At 43.5% G+C, this 17,204-nt stretch overlaps 2 protein-coding genes across 5 annotated transcripts in view; both read left to right on the top strand.

The window, feature by feature from the left end:
* The window catches only part of frmpd3 (FERM and PDZ domain containing 3), a 43,533-nt gene that overhangs the window by 14,208 nt on the left and 12,121 nt on the right, over positions 1-17,204 (top strand). For 3 of the 4 annotated variants that reach the window (XM_060062879.1, XM_060062882.1, XM_060062878.1), the window contains exons 2-7: positions 12,443-12,579; positions 12,920-13,077; positions 13,852-13,954; positions 14,365-14,410; positions 15,285-15,389; positions 16,831-16,938. In XM_060062879.1, the coding sequence (XP_059918862.1) occupies positions 12,539-12,579; positions 12,920-13,077; positions 13,852-13,954; positions 14,365-14,410; positions 15,285-15,389; positions 16,831-16,938 (561 nt within the window). In that variant the 5' untranslated portion in view covers positions 12,443-12,538. Of the gene's footprint in view, positions 1-12,442; positions 12,580-12,919; positions 13,078-13,851; positions 13,955-14,364; positions 14,411-15,284; positions 15,390-16,830; positions 16,939-17,204 lie in introns of those variants that run through there. The other variant, XM_060062881.1, reaches the window with a different exon arrangement.
* Positions 14,757-17,204, top strand: part of LOC132465947 (thymosin beta-11-like) — a 28,632-nt gene continuing 26,184 nt past the window's right edge. Inside the window, exon 1 of the mRNA XM_060062895.1 lies at positions 14,757-14,769. The gene's annotated coding sequence lies outside the window, so the exon portion shown is untranslated. The remainder of the gene's footprint in view (positions 14,770-17,204) is intronic.

The following is a 17,204-nucleotide window of genomic DNA, read 5'->3' as shown; positions in this document are numbered from 1 at the left end:
GTTGGCACATCAATAAGTTAATTAAAAAAAAAATCTCACGAGACAAGGAAATACTGTGGTGTCAAAAAATAAAACAAATGTGACTGAAACACTGTTCCAAAACCAATGGAAATTCAAGAATTAAAATAAATTAAAAATCAAATATTGTTGATGGCACTGTCCTCCAAAGATAATTAATGTCATATTACAAGCAACAAAATCCAGCGTGATACATGGAGATGGAGTTAGACAGAGATAGGAGGGAGAGATGGATTGCATGCCAAGTTGGAACAACAGTTGGAACAACCTGTTCAGAGACATTTCCACTGGTGGGGGTTGGACCTCACTGTGCCCTGTCTGTTCTACAGAATTTCAATTTAGAGCGACAAAGAAAATGTTGCAACAAGGAAAATGTGCTTCTCAAGGTTCCGAACTCCATTGGCGACCAGAGGTAACGCGCACTTCAGATCCCGTTCATGTTGTTTGGATGAACCCTTTTCCAACAAGAAGACAGACTTTTATCATAACATGGGGGGGGGGGGAGTGCAGGGAGCTGTTCTTTTGTGGCAGTCTTGAAAGCACTTTTTGTTTGTTAAACCAACTTTGTCTAGTGTGTACTGAGTCCTAACGTGTCCTGCAGTGTCCTCAAGGATCAAGTCTCAATTGGTTGTATAATGTGTATTTTTTTCCTCTGTACGGCCACGGATAAACAACAGCTATGCAAGTGTTGCTGATGCAGCAAACCACATTGCTTATATTAACTCTTATTCCCTGCTGACCTAAAGCCAGGATACACACACACACACACACACACACACACACACACACACACACACACACACACACACACACACACACACACACACACACACACACACACACACACACACACACACAAATACACTCCCCACACACGGAAACCTGCACACACAGACTCATACACAAACAGTATATGCTAACACACACACACACACACCACACACAGACACACACACACACACACACACACATGAACAAATACACCCGTGCACTCGCAAACCGGCACACACACACATACATATATAGTATTTATTTAATCTATTGGGCTTAGCCTATTGTATTCCTGATTGCTGTTCTTGTGAACTTTTACCCCCACTGTTTTGTGCACAGGGAAGCTATGTTTTTTATGATAGTCTTTGTTGTGGATGATGCAGAAAAGCATGTTTGTATTGTCTACTTCTGTGTTTATTTTATGTGGTATGTTGTAAGTTTGTGACGAAGTAACTGCAGCACAAGATGAATTCCCCCCCCCTTGGTTGACATTAAAGTATGCTTTATCCTTATCTTATCTTATGTATACTAGTGCACATGCATGCACACACACACACACATACACATAGCACGAATCCACTAGTGCACACTCAAACCTGCACTTACACACATACACATATATACTAGCACACATGCACGCACACACACACACACACACACACACACACACACACACACACACACACACAGCCACACACACGCACAAATCCACAAGCGCAGACACTTGCACACAGACACACACATACAAAAACATCACAGACACCCCCTAGAACAGTAATTTGTTTAACACCAGCATGCAACTGGTGTGTACACAGCGTATTACCAGTTGGCTGCCTTTCCTAGGTTACGGTCCATTGACTCCCAACATTTTTCAGCATCGGCCACTCTTGGTGTTCGGGAGCACAAGATGATACACTGTGAAAACGAGCAGTTTAATTGGCTGGCAGGGAAAGAATAATGTAACGGGGCTAAATGACTAGGTTACCTCGCTGTAAAGATTCAGTGGAAATTCTCTGCGCAAATTACAGCCCAGAAAGGCTGGTCCCTCTCCCTTCGCCGCATCAATCACAGCACATGCAGCCGTCACAGCTAGGCAACCATCCATTTTCCTATAGGAGGGAGAGAGCGAGAGAAGGGGGGGGGGGGGTCCACCTCTAGGTGGGCAAGGAGTTCTGGAAGCGAAAGAGAGAAATCACTTCGCAGCACTTCCTAAATGGATGCCATCTGGCCTCGGTAGGGAAACCATTTAGGAGAAGAGAGGAATGTCTGCAGTCCTTTCCGTGCCAGGCCGGCAGGCAGGTGAACCCCGCCCAGATTAAAAACAGGCAGACAGACACATCTTCATTCCCTCAGCCTCATTCCATTTCACCGAGAGAAGCAACATTTTCTGGTCTCCACAACGGCCCGGGGTTTCAAGCACTCCTGTCATAGACTGAGTCTGAGCTTTGGGTGGGAGCACATAGACAGATATAGAGCTTTGGGAGCCCCCCCCCCCCTCTGACAGCAGAGATGAGGGGAGCCGGTGTGAGTGACGTACCCCTGCAAGGCACGGGCTGCTGGTACCCAAATGGCAGGGAAGGTGCCCTGATTGACACTGAGAGAAAGTGAGTATAAAGACTCCACGTTGAGCTTGAGTAAAAAAAGGTGAAAAATGTTTCTACCCCCGACTGCATGCCCTCTGTTGCATGTTGTGCAAGCTACCTTTACCAGATAGGAGTGCAGTCAAGTGATAGGTTGAATCACGCTTCCAACCGAGAGGGAAATAAAGTCATAAGAAGGCCCAAGCAAGAGGTTTGCATTGACACTGTTTCGATCCAAAAGCCGTTGTAGGCTAATATAGGCAGAGTGTGGACTTTGAGTTGGGTTCACCCTGACATTGTTCACAGTTTATAATCCTTCAATAAGACTTTGCATCTGTGTTGATCTGCTGGATTCCTATGGCCCCGGCTCAGTCCCTGCATGGCTCAAGCACTAGCAGAGAATAGGATCGGGCTCTGTGGCGATGGCATGATCTGATTGGCTATCTCATTGAATAAGCCTTTCTACCCGTTTGTGTTCCAAAATCCCAAATCCGCTTCAACAACAAGCTGTGCAAATATTGAGCGGAGGGTTTGATCAGAAACAAACCAACTGATAACAATTGCAAAAATCCGGGAGCTGTGAAGCTCAACAGGCTACAATCGACTCAGCCATCACTTCGATTGCGCCAGCTTGTTGTTTTTCCCAGGGATCAAACGAGAGACAGGCTCAGGTTTGTTTGTCCAGGGAGGCTAAATGTACAGTGTGGAGTGTGCAGTTTGGAGATTATTGTATCATTCCTCACCACGCTAACAGAATTGATATGGGGTTGAGGCTGATTGGGATGGCTAAAGGTTGGCAGTAAATCCCCCTGACAGAGGATATGATTGCGTTGGCAGAACAGCCATCTATACGTGACACGATAATCGGTAAACACTCATGTAGAATCCCTCACATCAGTGATAGAATACAAAAATGTGCGTGTGGGTGTGTACCTTAACTGCGGGTAAATATGTGTTGATGTGCACACTCCAACCGTTTCTCATTCATTTGCTATGAGAAAGACCCCTCACAACAGAAAACATGAATCAGTCCAGTTTTGAACACACTTGTTGTAGCTAGAACCAAGACTTTTGGGGAAACTGTGTGCATCGCAAATCCATATTTCTTTGCCACCCACAGCCTCACACTTGAGTATTAAGAAGCATTGGCCCAATCTGAATGTATGTAAGCACACATCATTCTATTCGAGTCTTCATTGTAATTAAAGGAATGTTGTGCAACAGCTCCAAACTTTTGCACAACCTTACATTTCACAACTACACAATAACCTTGAGGCCATTGAGAACATCTCCGGATTTTTGGCTTGACTGGCAGTCGGAGATGTCCCAGAGCAAAGCACCTTACCCTAGGTCCTCCCGACGAACTGGCTGTGGCCGTGTATGGTTGACAATGCCCTGAATGAGTGTAAGAATGGGTGAATGTAAGAAAATAATCATAAAGCGCTTTTAGTGGCAACTCGTTAGAAAGCACGATATAAGTGGAGTCCAATCACTATTTGTTGACTAAAGCATATTTTTTTGCTATTTTCAATGATTTTGCCATGCTTCCTGCAGAAACAAATTTAACAATAATATAAATGGCAAATAAATGAAAGGCTGTCCTTATCAATAGATAATGTCAAGTATAGTTATGTGAGTCGATATTAAAAAAAATTCAATGAAGGTAAAAATTCGATCAGTGTTTCCTCAGTGTTTCAAGACTTCATCCTATTTGGTCACAAACAAAACAAGATTACCTCTCTTTGTTCCCAGAATGCAACAGGCATTATTTAAACCATGAAATAAACAATCACACTGGATTGGAGCAATACCCCTTGTGATGTGTGATGTGAGACCTTTCCCTGTCAAGGGGAACCAGCAGCGGAGCATATTGTGAGGAGACAGAGACTTTACCATTCTAGGTCAGATTTAATTACAATGTGCATGGGTCGGTGCATGTGGGGCTCTCACTACCCACTGGCTGCCACTCATTCTGAATGCCAGAACATGGCGTTGATTTTCAATCAATGTCATGGCTTTAAATTGCCTCGCGTTTTCTCGCCTCACTAACCTCCTATGTAGTGGTATTCTGGTTCAAAACATCCTAATAAAGGAGGAGCTGATGTAGGGCAAAGTCAAATCGTACCTTTTTAGTTTCTGCCTGGTTTAATTTAATCTGCAAGTCAAAAGGAAACATGCGTTTTGACTCCTTCTACCTTTGAAAGCAGGTGTCACGTTAAAATTGTACCGGGGGCGAAAATTGTACCGGCCTACGTCATCGTTTGTTTACATCCTGACAACCTGCCCGGCAACAGACGACGCGATGCAGAAAACATGTTTCCAAACGACGAAATAACATAATACAGATAGCGGATCGCTATCTGTATTATGATAGATAGCGATAACACTTGTTTTTACTTTATATTTGTATTGTATTTAATTGTTTAATCGAAACAATAAAAAAATTGACGCGTCAAATCACGTAGGAAGGTTCTTGAACATTCTAGACTATGAAACCTGCTTAAGACACTCAGTTTACTAGCTAAATTCGATTAAACAATTCAATACAATACAAATATAAAGTAAAAACAAGTGTTATCTAGCGATCCGTTATCTGTATTATGTTTCAAGAACCCTCCTACGTCATTTGACGCGATCGCCCGTTTCGCGGGCAAAACATTTGTCATTTGACGCGATCGCCCGTTTCGCGGGCAATTTTTTTTTATTGTTTCGATTAAACAATTAAATACAATACAAATATAAAGTAAAAACAAGTGTTATCGCTATCTATCATAATACAGATAGCGATCCGCTATCTGTATTATGTTATTTCGTCGTTTGGAAACATGTTTTCTGCATCGCGTCGTCTGTTGCCGGGCAGGTTGTCAGGATGTAAACAAACGATGACGTAGGCCGGTACAATTTTCGCCCCCGGTACAATTTTAACGTGACACAGCCACTAAACACGCATCAAGTAGGTTCATATATAAATAAGAAGGATAAATAATCAGTTGCCACTACACATTGCTCAACTAAACTAAGCTGTGCACAGGCTATTTAGGGGTCCCCTATTGTTTCTGTAACGTTTTCTTTCCCCTAAAATTCTGTTAAAGTCTTGCTGCAGCCTATACCGTTAATCGAAAACCCTTGAAATGTTCAGGTATGGTTTCCAATAACCCCACTACCCTTAAACCCAAATTTGTGGTACTTCACCCAAAGGTCTATTGTGAAAAATCATGAATTAGGCTTATTTCTCCTCACCAGATTGACCTGGACTCAAAATTCTTTCATAATATTAATCTCCAGAATCAGATGCATCTATAAAACCCATTTTTATGCCCTTAAAATGTTTACTTTTCCCACAAGTTCATATTAAAGCCAAATATGATAAAAAGATTCAGAGGCTACAAAAATAATCAAAATTTCACCAAAATCTCCTCATAAAATCTTTAGACCAAGCCTCAAAAAAATCATCAAACAGAATTTGTTCGATTTAGTTCCATTTTGACAGGTTCAGAGTTTGAATCCTGATTAGAGCATTATGAACAAGCTGAACATGACATTCTGTCATTGCCACTCATTTAAGAAAACCAACATTGAACAGCACCTGAAATTCATCAGGCAATCAACATTCCAGCTCATTAGTTTCCAAGAATCTGACTGCCAAGACACAGTATGGCATTAAGGGGAACTTCTTCGTTAAAGGGGACCTATCATACCACCAGTTGTGAGTGTGATTAGCCATTACAAGCCGTTTTCAAAATGTGCAGCATTGTGACATCACAGGTGGTCGTGTCCACCTAGATGTGTGACACATAGATGAGCAACGTTTACTTCAGTCCACTGGGTAGGCTGGTAGACTGATCTATCCAGCACACATCTAGGTGGACACGCCCACCTGTGATGTCACAATGCTGCACATTTTCAAACCTGCTTGTAATGGCTAATCACACTCACACCTGGTGTTCCTTCATAATTAACTCTGTCATATTTATATTTCTTCCGTTAGTGTTCTTGACTACAAAATGTTTAATTTCGCCCAAATTTCAAAGATTTCTCAGGTATATGCTTTAAAGAAAGCCCTTAATTCACTTGAGAAATGTGTGCTTGGAGTTTTCTGGATGTTGTGTGCTTATCAAATAGAGATTTTGATCATGTGAATGAGGCTGCAGTTCAGGTTTATAAGTTGAACATCTTTCCTTAAATATGACAATTATGTTATATTTATATATCTTCCATTAGTGTGTTCTTGACCTTTAATTTTGCTCGGACCCCGTTAATCACCGCTTGAGGTTATATTTCTATTTAGAAATGGACACAAGGAAATCATGGAAAGTTGCTGTACACAAATATAACTGAAGGGGTCCATATGAAAACCCAAGCAAATAAAAAAATATATCTTAATCACGACACAGCACAGAATCACCTAATCATGTGAATCACAACATTGTATTTTTTGCAGGGGACTTGTTTCAACAAGAACAGATGGTAGAACGACCTTTCACTTGTGATGCTGTCGATTAATTACACAGCTTGCCAAATGGTAACTGAGGCTACGTTTACACGATGACGGTCTGAACAGAAGACGCAAAAGTGGCGTTGCGTCTTATTCCGCGTTTAGACGAGCGTTTTCGGGAGGAAATCTGCGTGCATACGGTGACGCAAAAGTGTGTGGAATTCGATTGGGTATGCATGCCAGGCTGCTAGGTGGTGCTGTGATAGACTATCACACAACACCGCCATGTCTGAGCGCATGCGTAGAATCTTCCTTCTCTTATCCGTGCCGCAAAAACCAAAAAGATCCTTCTATGTTCAGTAATACTATCTGTAAATATCCTGTACATTTCGTGGAAATACTCCTGTATGCTTGTTAGAGCTGCCAGAGCAGCTTGAAGGTCTGACGCATGGAAATAATCTGACATGTTTGTTTATTTCCTTGTACTAGCACATGTATGTGACGTAAACGCGTACGCGACGTGAGCAGATCTGAGCAGTGTTTTGCGTCTTGGCAGTTTAGACGGAAACGCTACGGCGGAGCGTTTTGAACTTTTCCACTCTGGAGGGTGGTTTCAGATTTATGCGTTTTCATGCCCCAAAAACGCCGTCACCGTCTAAACGAAAGGCACTTCCGATAAAATATTTTGTCGTTTTCACCCGCAAGCGTCCTCGTGTAAACGGGGCCTCAAGAATGGATTTTCGGATTAACTGAATATCTTTTGCAATGCCCACGATGAAGCTTTATTTATTTAATTCATACATTATTATATACTATTATTCTAAATTCAATTTAAATTGAATCATCAAGTGTACCCTAGCATTGCTTATTAAGCCCATGTTATTTTGAGACAGTTGCAACTTACTATTTCATTTCATATAATTTAATTCCCTAGTAACAGCTGTGAGGCTAAATACTTCATATTGTGGCAAACAAGCTACAGCAGAGACCATTCATCCATATGAGATCGATATACCTGCATGTTGATAAAAAAACAGGTGGGTCCAATAATAAGTGTTCTACCTAACATTTCTATGGCCACCTTATGACTTTGTTTTGTGGACAAACCAAAACTGAGATTACAGCCGATGAAACCGTGTGCATTGGTGCGTTGCTGCGTGCTTGCGTACGTGTGGGCTTCTGTTCACGAGTGTTTGCATGTGTGTGTGTGTACTAAAGCTGACAAAGCCGTGACCATAGCTGGCGCTGTACACGTTCTATCTAAGCCAAACAATATTTGAAACATGGCAAGCTGTCGATAGTGAAATGTTGGGAAACAATCCCATTTATGTTGCTGTGCATTAAAGAGAAGTTGCACTTTCAGTCTTCTTCAAAGCCTTTTAGGGTCCAATCAAAGCAGTGTGACATTTGTTATGAGACTCCAGTGGTGGGCGTTGCAGACTACTCTAACGAAAAATCAAGGGCAACAAGTCCAAGGTAGATGTGAAATACATCCCTCCTCCACTGAGCCACTTGTGAATGTCCTGGCTTGGGCGAGTAAACACCACCAACAGTTCGTCTTCTTCTCCACCTCACCGACGCCCCTAAACTCAGGGACACAATGGCAAACATGCATGTCTGCTACCTCAGGGCGACAGAGCACACTGTGGGAAATGAATCTCCACCCTGGTAAATATAGCAGCGATGCCCCTCTGGTGTTTACAAATTCCACTTTATGAGGGTAACATTGCACTCTGACTTACAACACAATGAGGTCCAATAAAATCTTTTACTGTAGCTTTTGCTGCCGCTCGGATCTGATGCTGAATAAAAAATCATATGAGTAACATTGTCTGTGAGCTGAAATAACATAGTAAAAGCAGAAATCCATACCATGATATTGCTTTTATAGTAAACCTGACGAGTCTGCTATTGTAATTATAGATGGGAACTGTTTGCTTACCAAACCTGCATCAATAAGAGCTAATATTTAAGTACTACAAAAGGTGTAGGGGCAAGTGGTTTCCATTATGATTTTGTTAGCTTAATAGGATTGATTCAGTTGGTTAGGGAATTGTATTGATAGCAATGCTTTGCCGACATAAAAACATAAACAGAAGTAATTGCTCAACACAATATTTTTTTTGCATCCGTGCAATGTTTGTGGTCTGACCTCTGAAGTATGTGCTGAAGGCTTAATCTTAAACGATTCTCAGTTGCATAACAGATTGATAATGAGAACTTTCTTAGATATGAAAGCATCACTTATAAATGGCGTTCCACAGCCCACCTTATCACGGTTGACGGCGAGCATACCGACACAGAGAGTTTGAAATATATGTTGCTAAGGTCTGAGACAGTTTGCCGTTCTGGTCACAATGTCTTTCCTTGACGGTAAAAAAATGCGAATGAAACCGAAAACAGGGAAATAAAAAAGGAATCGTTATCAGAAATGGTAATCAGTGGTGCTCTGGCAAACGGCCCAGGTTTAGCTAATAGGTTGTTTCTGATCAGGGGAACTGGATGAGTTCTGGTAACACTGTGAAGAGCAACACGTGCCCCCCCCACCCGCAGAGTGGGGTGACACGACCGCTCGCCCCGGTCATAATTAGCATGTGTAATGCATGGGATGACCTTCATCGTTGCTCTCACTCAGAACCAATTTGATCCCCTTCCCCTCATCCAGTGCGAAACACACTAAGCCAACCGGCCCGTTCAGCCATCGACAAGGCCCCCCCTGCAACCATATTGAATAATTAATCACATTTAGGTTACCCGGGTTGTATATTTGAGGAACCAAAAAAAAAAACGATTATTTATGGTGTTTACTCTCGACTGCCACACAGACGCTGAACATTAAGGTCCAATCTCACACGAGTGCCTGCGTCGGTTATCCACCGCTGCATGAAGGAAATACAGTGTCCTTTGCAGGGCCCCAGTAAATCACAGTTAGAATGGGAGGCTTGAGAGGAGGAGGACTAAAGGTTAGGGCTGGTCATTTACCGCCCCCCTAACTCCCTCCCTCCCTCCCTCCCTCCCTCCCTCCCTCCCTCCCTCCCTCCCTCACCAGAAGAGCTGGAGGGTCGATGGCTGCCAGAGCAGAGCCGGGGCCCAGGGTGGGCCAGAACAGACCTCTCTGATGCCCTGGTCCTGCTGCACCCCCGAGGTGATGCTCTCCTGGTCTACTCCCAGTGGCAGTGTGACTGAGTAAGGAAGGGGGGGGGGGGGGGGGGGGGTAAGGGAGGGGAGGATGGGTGGATGAAGTCCATGCACCATCCCCTTCATCCACCACCAGCCCTTAACGCACCGGCGAGTGCTGTCGTCATAGCAACGGTGAGGCCTGCGAAAGTCCTCTGGGACCATCTCTCGACAGAACCCTCTCACTTTCCTCTCTCCCTGTCCCTTCCTCTTTCCCTCCATCTCCCTTGCATTCTCTCTCTCATTATCTCTCTCCCTCCCTCTCGCTCCCCCTCTCTCTCTGTAAAGGTCGGGCCTGTGGCTAAATGGTGACTTTAGCTCTGCAGCTACCTCCACCAAACACGTGTACCCACGCACTTTCTCTTTCGTGCCCGTTTGATGCGCCTGTGATGCCGTGAGATTTTGTCCGTTTAAGATATCCTCTACAATGAGCCTGCTATTACCGCCATCAAGCCACAAAGCGCTGAGTCGCTCAAAGTATTCAGCCAGAGGGACACCTGGGCTGAATTCCACGACTCAATCAATTAAAAAGGCCCTTTCTGCCTGAGCTGCTCGTTTAATAGACATGTTTCTAGTTTGCTTGGATGAGTTAAGCTGCAAATGCCTATGAGTTTTCAACCTTAGGGTTAGGAAACCATTTACATAGTAAGTCGGGTGAACGATGTGATCGGACACCAGTCGCGGGTATTCATAGCGAGAGCTTTCCTCGCTATATATATCTTATCTTTCGTCGGCCACAAATCGAGGCTTTCTCCGGGCGGAAAAAGGGGGTTGCGTGATTAGAAAGAGAGAAACGTAGGATGAGAAGAAGAAAGAGCGGCAGTATAATCACTTGGATGAAAGCTTCTCAATCCAACACATGTTATCCTTGTTAGGACGCCCTAGCAGCAACCAACCCGGCCGCCACCGCCTGCGTTCAATCACCGCAGTGTGTACCTTTGACACACACGGATAAGACAAAGTAAAGTCAGCTGAATATCGGAGATAGATTTTTTCTCTTTACAGATACTAATTTCATTGTAAATCACTGTCATAGAAAGACCTCCTCAATATGTGGGTGTGTGTATCTGTGTGTGTGTGTGTGTGGGAGGGGGGTGGGGTGTTTGTGTGTGTGTTTGTGTGTGTGTGTGTGTGTGTGTGTCTGTGTGTTTGTCTGTGTGTCTGTATCTGTGTGTGGGGGTGTGTGTGTGTGTGTGTGTGTGTGTGTGTGTGTGTGTGTGTGTGTGTGTGTGTGTGTGTGTGTGTGTGTGTGTGTCAGCACAGAGATTAGTAATGCATCATGCGTTATTGATAGACGTTTATTTCTGTGCCTTAGGCTCCTTTTCTGAAGTCTTTGTTCCCGCCACAGAGAAGCCATGCATAATGCGTTTGAACTGCGTCGCTCCTATCGCTCTGTCGCTCTGTGTCAAACAATCCATGCATTTTATATCGCCCGGCCCTACGCACCCTCACACACACACACACACACACACATACACACTGGAACGTGCATAAACACACACAAAAACACACACACATCGAACGTGCAGTAATACACACGCACACACACACACACACACACCCCCACACACACACACACATTGAACGTGCCACTGCCAACACACATGCACGCACACAACACACACACACACACATAAAAATACCGGATCATGGAATGTCAGCTGACACCATATGTCCTTGTCTGTTCAATGTTATGACAAGAGGAGAGAAAGAGAAGATAGCGTTGGAAAGAAAAAAAGAAAGAAAAACATAGAAAGAAAAAAATAACCAGTATAAAGCTTATCATTCCTCTATCTCCTTTCAAGCAGGCAGTCTGGGATAAGAATAGGTCTTGATGGTGTTTATGCAGTATACACAACGGCAGCCTAAAAACAAATGAGATTAAACACCTACTTGTGACTCCCACTTGTAGCTTGATACAGGTTTTGTGCTAGGTTTATGGGTAATTACGTGTGTCTTTACATAAATACATTTGTTTGAAGGTAAATGCCTTGTTTTCCCAGTGTAACTCTTGTGGACGTGGTCACTGAGGTGTATCAATGTGGTTGCCTTTGTTGTAACTACAATAATCATCATCTTCAGGTTTCACTCGGAATGTGATCGGGCCGTTTGCAGCATTACCTACAAAATGGAAAACAAAACAAAGACACAATGAGTATCTGATACAATACCATGCCCTTATACGTATTTCAGATGACTGGGATTTTGTAAACCGCTGCCCTCATTTTTTTATCTTGGAATAAATACAGGATCAGTAGAGAGATATTTGGCAAGACATAAGGAATAGCTCAGACAGAAAAAATTCTGCTCTGTTCAAAGAAGAACTGTTCTTCACTTCACAAATGATCAATTAGACTTATACAATGGACACAAAATAAAGTTATATATGTAGATATATGGGCTACTTATTGCTTCTAGTATTTCTTGTGTGTATTTATATATGTACCTGTTTTTCTTACAGGCCCCTCCCACATCGTCCAGCTTAGGTGAATGATCTGTATCAGAGCTCCGCCCCTGCAGTCCAACGCTCCCCGATGCTCCTCCTTCCTCTCAGGGGATGGCCAAGGTCCAGGATGGACAGACCAACGCATGTGACAGGTACAGACACGCGAAGCCACACAGGGACCAGGCTTTACTTTTTTATGTAAGGCCATCAAAACACAGCATGTGGCCAAAACACAGTATGTGGTCAAAACACAGCATGTGGTCAAAACACAGTATGTGGTCAAAACACAGCATGTGGTCAAAACACAGCATGTGGTCGAACTTAATGATGCAAAACATCTTAATATTTTGTCTCCATCCCATATCCTATTAAATTAAATGTATCTTGTTCACTTCCCCTCACCCCACCTCCATGTAGACCATGTTAACAAAAGCAAAAAAAACATTTACGATCAGAGAATGCGTTGCTCCCTTATTGTGTGTGTGCCTGCAGCTCTGCGATGTTAGAGGAGAACCTGGATGCTATGGAAAATGGCAGCCTGACTACTGGCTCAGCAGCTCGACAGGTCACCCTCCAGCGTCACCCCACTCAAGGCTTTGGCTTCATCGCAGGCAGCCAGAGACCCGTCATCGTTCGCTCTGTCTCCACTGGTCAGTTAGTTGTGTGTTTGTGTGTGGGTGCGTGTGTGTGTGTGTGTGTGTGTGGGTGTGGGTGGGGGTAATGTGTGCGTGGGTGCAAGTGCAGGAGAGACAGCGACTGATTGCTGTTGCGTAGGGTGAAAGCAGTGACCGCAGCGCTCGATAAAAGTAAAGGCTTTCATGTGATTACTCATTACTGTGTGTGTGTATCTATGAATGTATGTGTGTCTGTTTGTGTGTGTGTATATGTCTGTGTATGTGTGTGTGTGTATCTATGGATGTATGTGTGTCTGTTTGTGTGTGTGCATATGTCTGTGTATGTGTGTGTGTGTATGTGTATGTTTGTATGTGACTATGTGTATGTACGTATGTATACATGTGGGTGTGTATGCATGCATGTATGTATGTATGTATGTATGTATGTATGTATGTATGTATGTATGTATGTATGTATGTATGTATGTATGTATGTATGTATGTATGTATGTGTGTGTGTGTGTGTGTGTGTGTGTGTGTGTGTGTGTGTGTGTGTGTGTGTGTGTGTGTGTGTGTGTGTATGGATGGATGTGTATGTGTGTATGCATGGATGTATGTATGGATGCATGGATGCATGTATGTATGTGTATTTGTATGTGTGTGTGTGTGTGTGTGTGTGTGTGTGTGTGTGTGTGTGTGTGTGTGTGTGTGTGTGTGTGTGTGTGTGTGTGTGTGTGTATGTGTGTGTGTGTGTGTGTGTGTGTGTGTGTGTGTGTGTGTGCGCTCGCCGGTTCGACCTACCCGCACCAGACGGCCCTTCCATCGGGAAACTTCTGCCCGGCGACCAGATCCTGGCTATAAACGAGGAGCCGGTGAGCGAGGCGCCCCGGGAGAGAGTCATAGACCTTGTAAGGTAACATCCTTTACTGTCCCCAGAGGGAGGCGGTAGGCCTAGAGGGTGGGGCCATACTATGGAGTGATGGGAGGGGTTAACCAAGGGGGGGATGATGATCAAAAAGAAGGAATGAATGAGGACGGATCAAAAATATGAACTTTTGTCTTTGTGGTGACCATGAGTTATATCATCAACACGCAGGCACCACCCGAAGTGAGACGGTGGCGGAGCGGTCAAAAGACGGCAAAAAAAAAGAAAGGGAAATGGCAGCGATATAATAAAATAAATAGAATGAAAAAAAGCAAGATAACCTCTCCAAATACCACGGCTCTCCATGGCGTTATCTAACCCACTCCGTTCCCTGCTTTCTCTCTCTCTCTCTGCCTCTCACGCTCTCTCTTTCTCTCTTTCTTTTCTTCCCTTGATAGACGCTGCCAAGAGTCTATTGTTCTCACTGTGCTGCAGCCCCACCAGGTAATACAATCTATATGGCCTCTTCTGTTTTGAGCCCCCCCCCCCCCCCAGCTCCTTCTCCATCATGATCATTATTTTTATATATTTATTGCCTTGTTTTCCTTCCTTCAAATTTTGTATCTCTTTCTTTCGTTTTTTCGTTGACTCCTTCCTCCCTACGTTCTTTCATTTCTTTCTTCCATTCATTGTTTTGCTGTGGACTCCTCTCCCTTAAGACTTGTCCTCTGATAATTTTTCTTCTTTCTTCCCTATCGTGCTCCACTGTTGCCCGTCCCAAGTGAAACAAATATGAGACCCAAGCATTGTTTGTTCTTCATTGTATGTTGTAGTGATATAGTGTTCAGGGGCCGACATCTTTGTATTTGTACATTAAGGACTAAATAAATGAATAATGAATTTTTTTCTATGGGATACACTAGCCCAATTAAGTCATGTAAGCAAACAGCATTCAGAAACACGTTATCAGCAAATACCAGGATTCTTTCAAACAATGAAGTCCAAAGTAAATACTTAAATAAGACAAGAGAATATATTATTTTTGCTTGAATGAAATTAAAGGTCAATGTCATCACAACCAAAAGTGTCCTCTTGCAAAATAGTCTTAAGGCTTTTATGCCACAGATTCCAATTGGTGTCCACATGTACTAGTAGCACAAGATTCCTATTTTCTTAGGTAGAATTGCATCCCTATGATTAAATCAGCATTTATACATGGATTCAGCAAGGAAACATATTTTCTTCCGTCCATCAGTAGTGGTTATTGAGGATCCTATCAGGGCACAAGGTTCTACTCAAAATTTTCTCCAAAATATACTAAAATACACTTTATACTCAATTACATAACTCCCCTTTTTATCCTTCTCTGTTTCCCTAGTCGCCCAAGTCTGCCTTCATAAGTGCAGCCAAAAAGGCCCAACTGCGAACCAACCCGCCAAAAGTGCGCTTCTCCGAGCAAGTGACCATCAGCGACCCGGACTCAGTAAGCCCTCCAGCCTCACCTGCATGCTGAGCCTGGCTCTTATCAGCTCCTTCCTTATCCCAAGGCTGCACATTTCTCATGTAGGTTCAGAGCCGCAGCCACAGAGTGGACCTCTCAGAAACCCATTTTGTTATTCCAGCTGCCCCGTATTGGGTTTATCGGCCCTGGGGTTCCCGCAATTTATCTTCCAGACAGTAAATAGCTTTTTTTGAATTGTTTTGTGAGCTCCCGCCGCCCATTGCCTGCCTGCCGCTCTAGACATATTCAAAACCGTTTGCCCATTTGGAACAGCGCGACATCAATTACATGCATCAAAGTGTCACTGTGTTTCGGCCTGTCAATATTGGGTTGGATTTTGTCAGTCTGTGTGTGCTGCCTGCTGCAGATGGAGCACCTTCCCGTCTGCAGTATTTTGTTGGGGTAAAACCGTGGGTAGGGTTAACCGGGGAGCAATTGTGCTTACCATAAAGAGGCAAATATATACAATTCATGAATAACACATGTGTACCTATGGTCACACTCATCACTCGGTGTAAGAGAGAGAGAGAGAGAGAGAGAGAGAGAGAGAGAGAGAGAGAGAGAGAGAGAGAGAGAGAGAGAGAGAGAGAGAGAGAGAGAGAGCAGTGGGTGAGGGAGGGTATTCCCACCCTTCCTGCATTGCGTAAACATAAAAAAAGAAGATAAATGAATGCGGGAAATTTTTTACCATGGTATTATGGGTTTTAAATGTTATGCAAGGATCCTCGGGCAAAGATATTTCAGTTAAAACACATTTCAGAGACCACAGGTGATGAGGTTAATTTTCACTTTTTCCATATTTCCCCCCATCCATTCGCTTGTTTCATAGCTGGCAAGCTCTCCCTTCAATGCTATAGCACACGTTTAGTCAGTCTGTCATCCATACAAAAGCACTGTGTAGGAAAATACAGGATTTCCCTTTCCTCTCACATTGAATCATCTGTCTCCCGTGATGAGGAGCAGAGTGCCGGGGATAATTTGGTTATTCTCTTGGCTCTCATTGGAGGCGACGGCATTGACACACTGATGCGTATTGACATGGAAGTCCAGAGGCTATGGACCCCAGTTAACTTCCTCAATTACCCCTTATTTTCTGGTACAATGATTGTTAACGTGAATATATATATATATATGTGGCTATGTGTGTGTGTGTGTGTGTGTGTGTGTGTGTGTGTGTGTGTGTGTGTGTGTGTGTGTGTGTGTGTGTGTGTGTGTGTGTGTGTGTTTCTGTGGACAAGCTTTGTTTGAGTATACATGTAAAAAAGTGTGCCAAACGAAGGCTTCTATAGTCAATATCACTAAAGATCTATTGCATACAAACACACGCCATCAAGAACATACACGCACATACACGCACACAAACAAACACACACACACAAACATTTCCTCAGCGTATTCGTTCAACTTTGTGATTCTCTTTCAGACAATGCTCAAGGACGAATCCCTGCTACTCATACCAAACGTGCTGAAGGTCTTCCTGGAGAATGGACAGATCAAATCCTTTACATTTGATAGCCGTACAACTGTAAGGGTATGTACTGTCGGGCTATGACCTGTATGTGTTTATGTGTAGCTCAGTCTGTGTAGCGTAACATTAACAAAACATTCTCTGGCTTAGGGGTGAGCTTCCGATAGTTAACCATTGTCAGCATGTGTGGCTCATCCATTCTACAACATATGCAATCATTGTATCTATTTTCGGATAGAAGCATCCACCGAATGGGCTGCAAAAGGATACGCCCTTACAGAGGCAAATTACTGTCAAGCCATGCGCTGCGTTAGTATGTGTGTACGACA

Source organism: Gadus macrocephalus, chromosome 10 (assembly GCF_031168955.1).
Source record: "Gadus macrocephalus chromosome 10, ASM3116895v1".
Lineage (NCBI taxonomy): Eukaryota > Metazoa > Chordata > Actinopteri > Gadiformes > Gadidae > Gadus > Gadus macrocephalus.
Note: the sequence above shows the minus strand (reverse complement) of the source record. Positions and strands in the feature narration are given on the sequence as shown.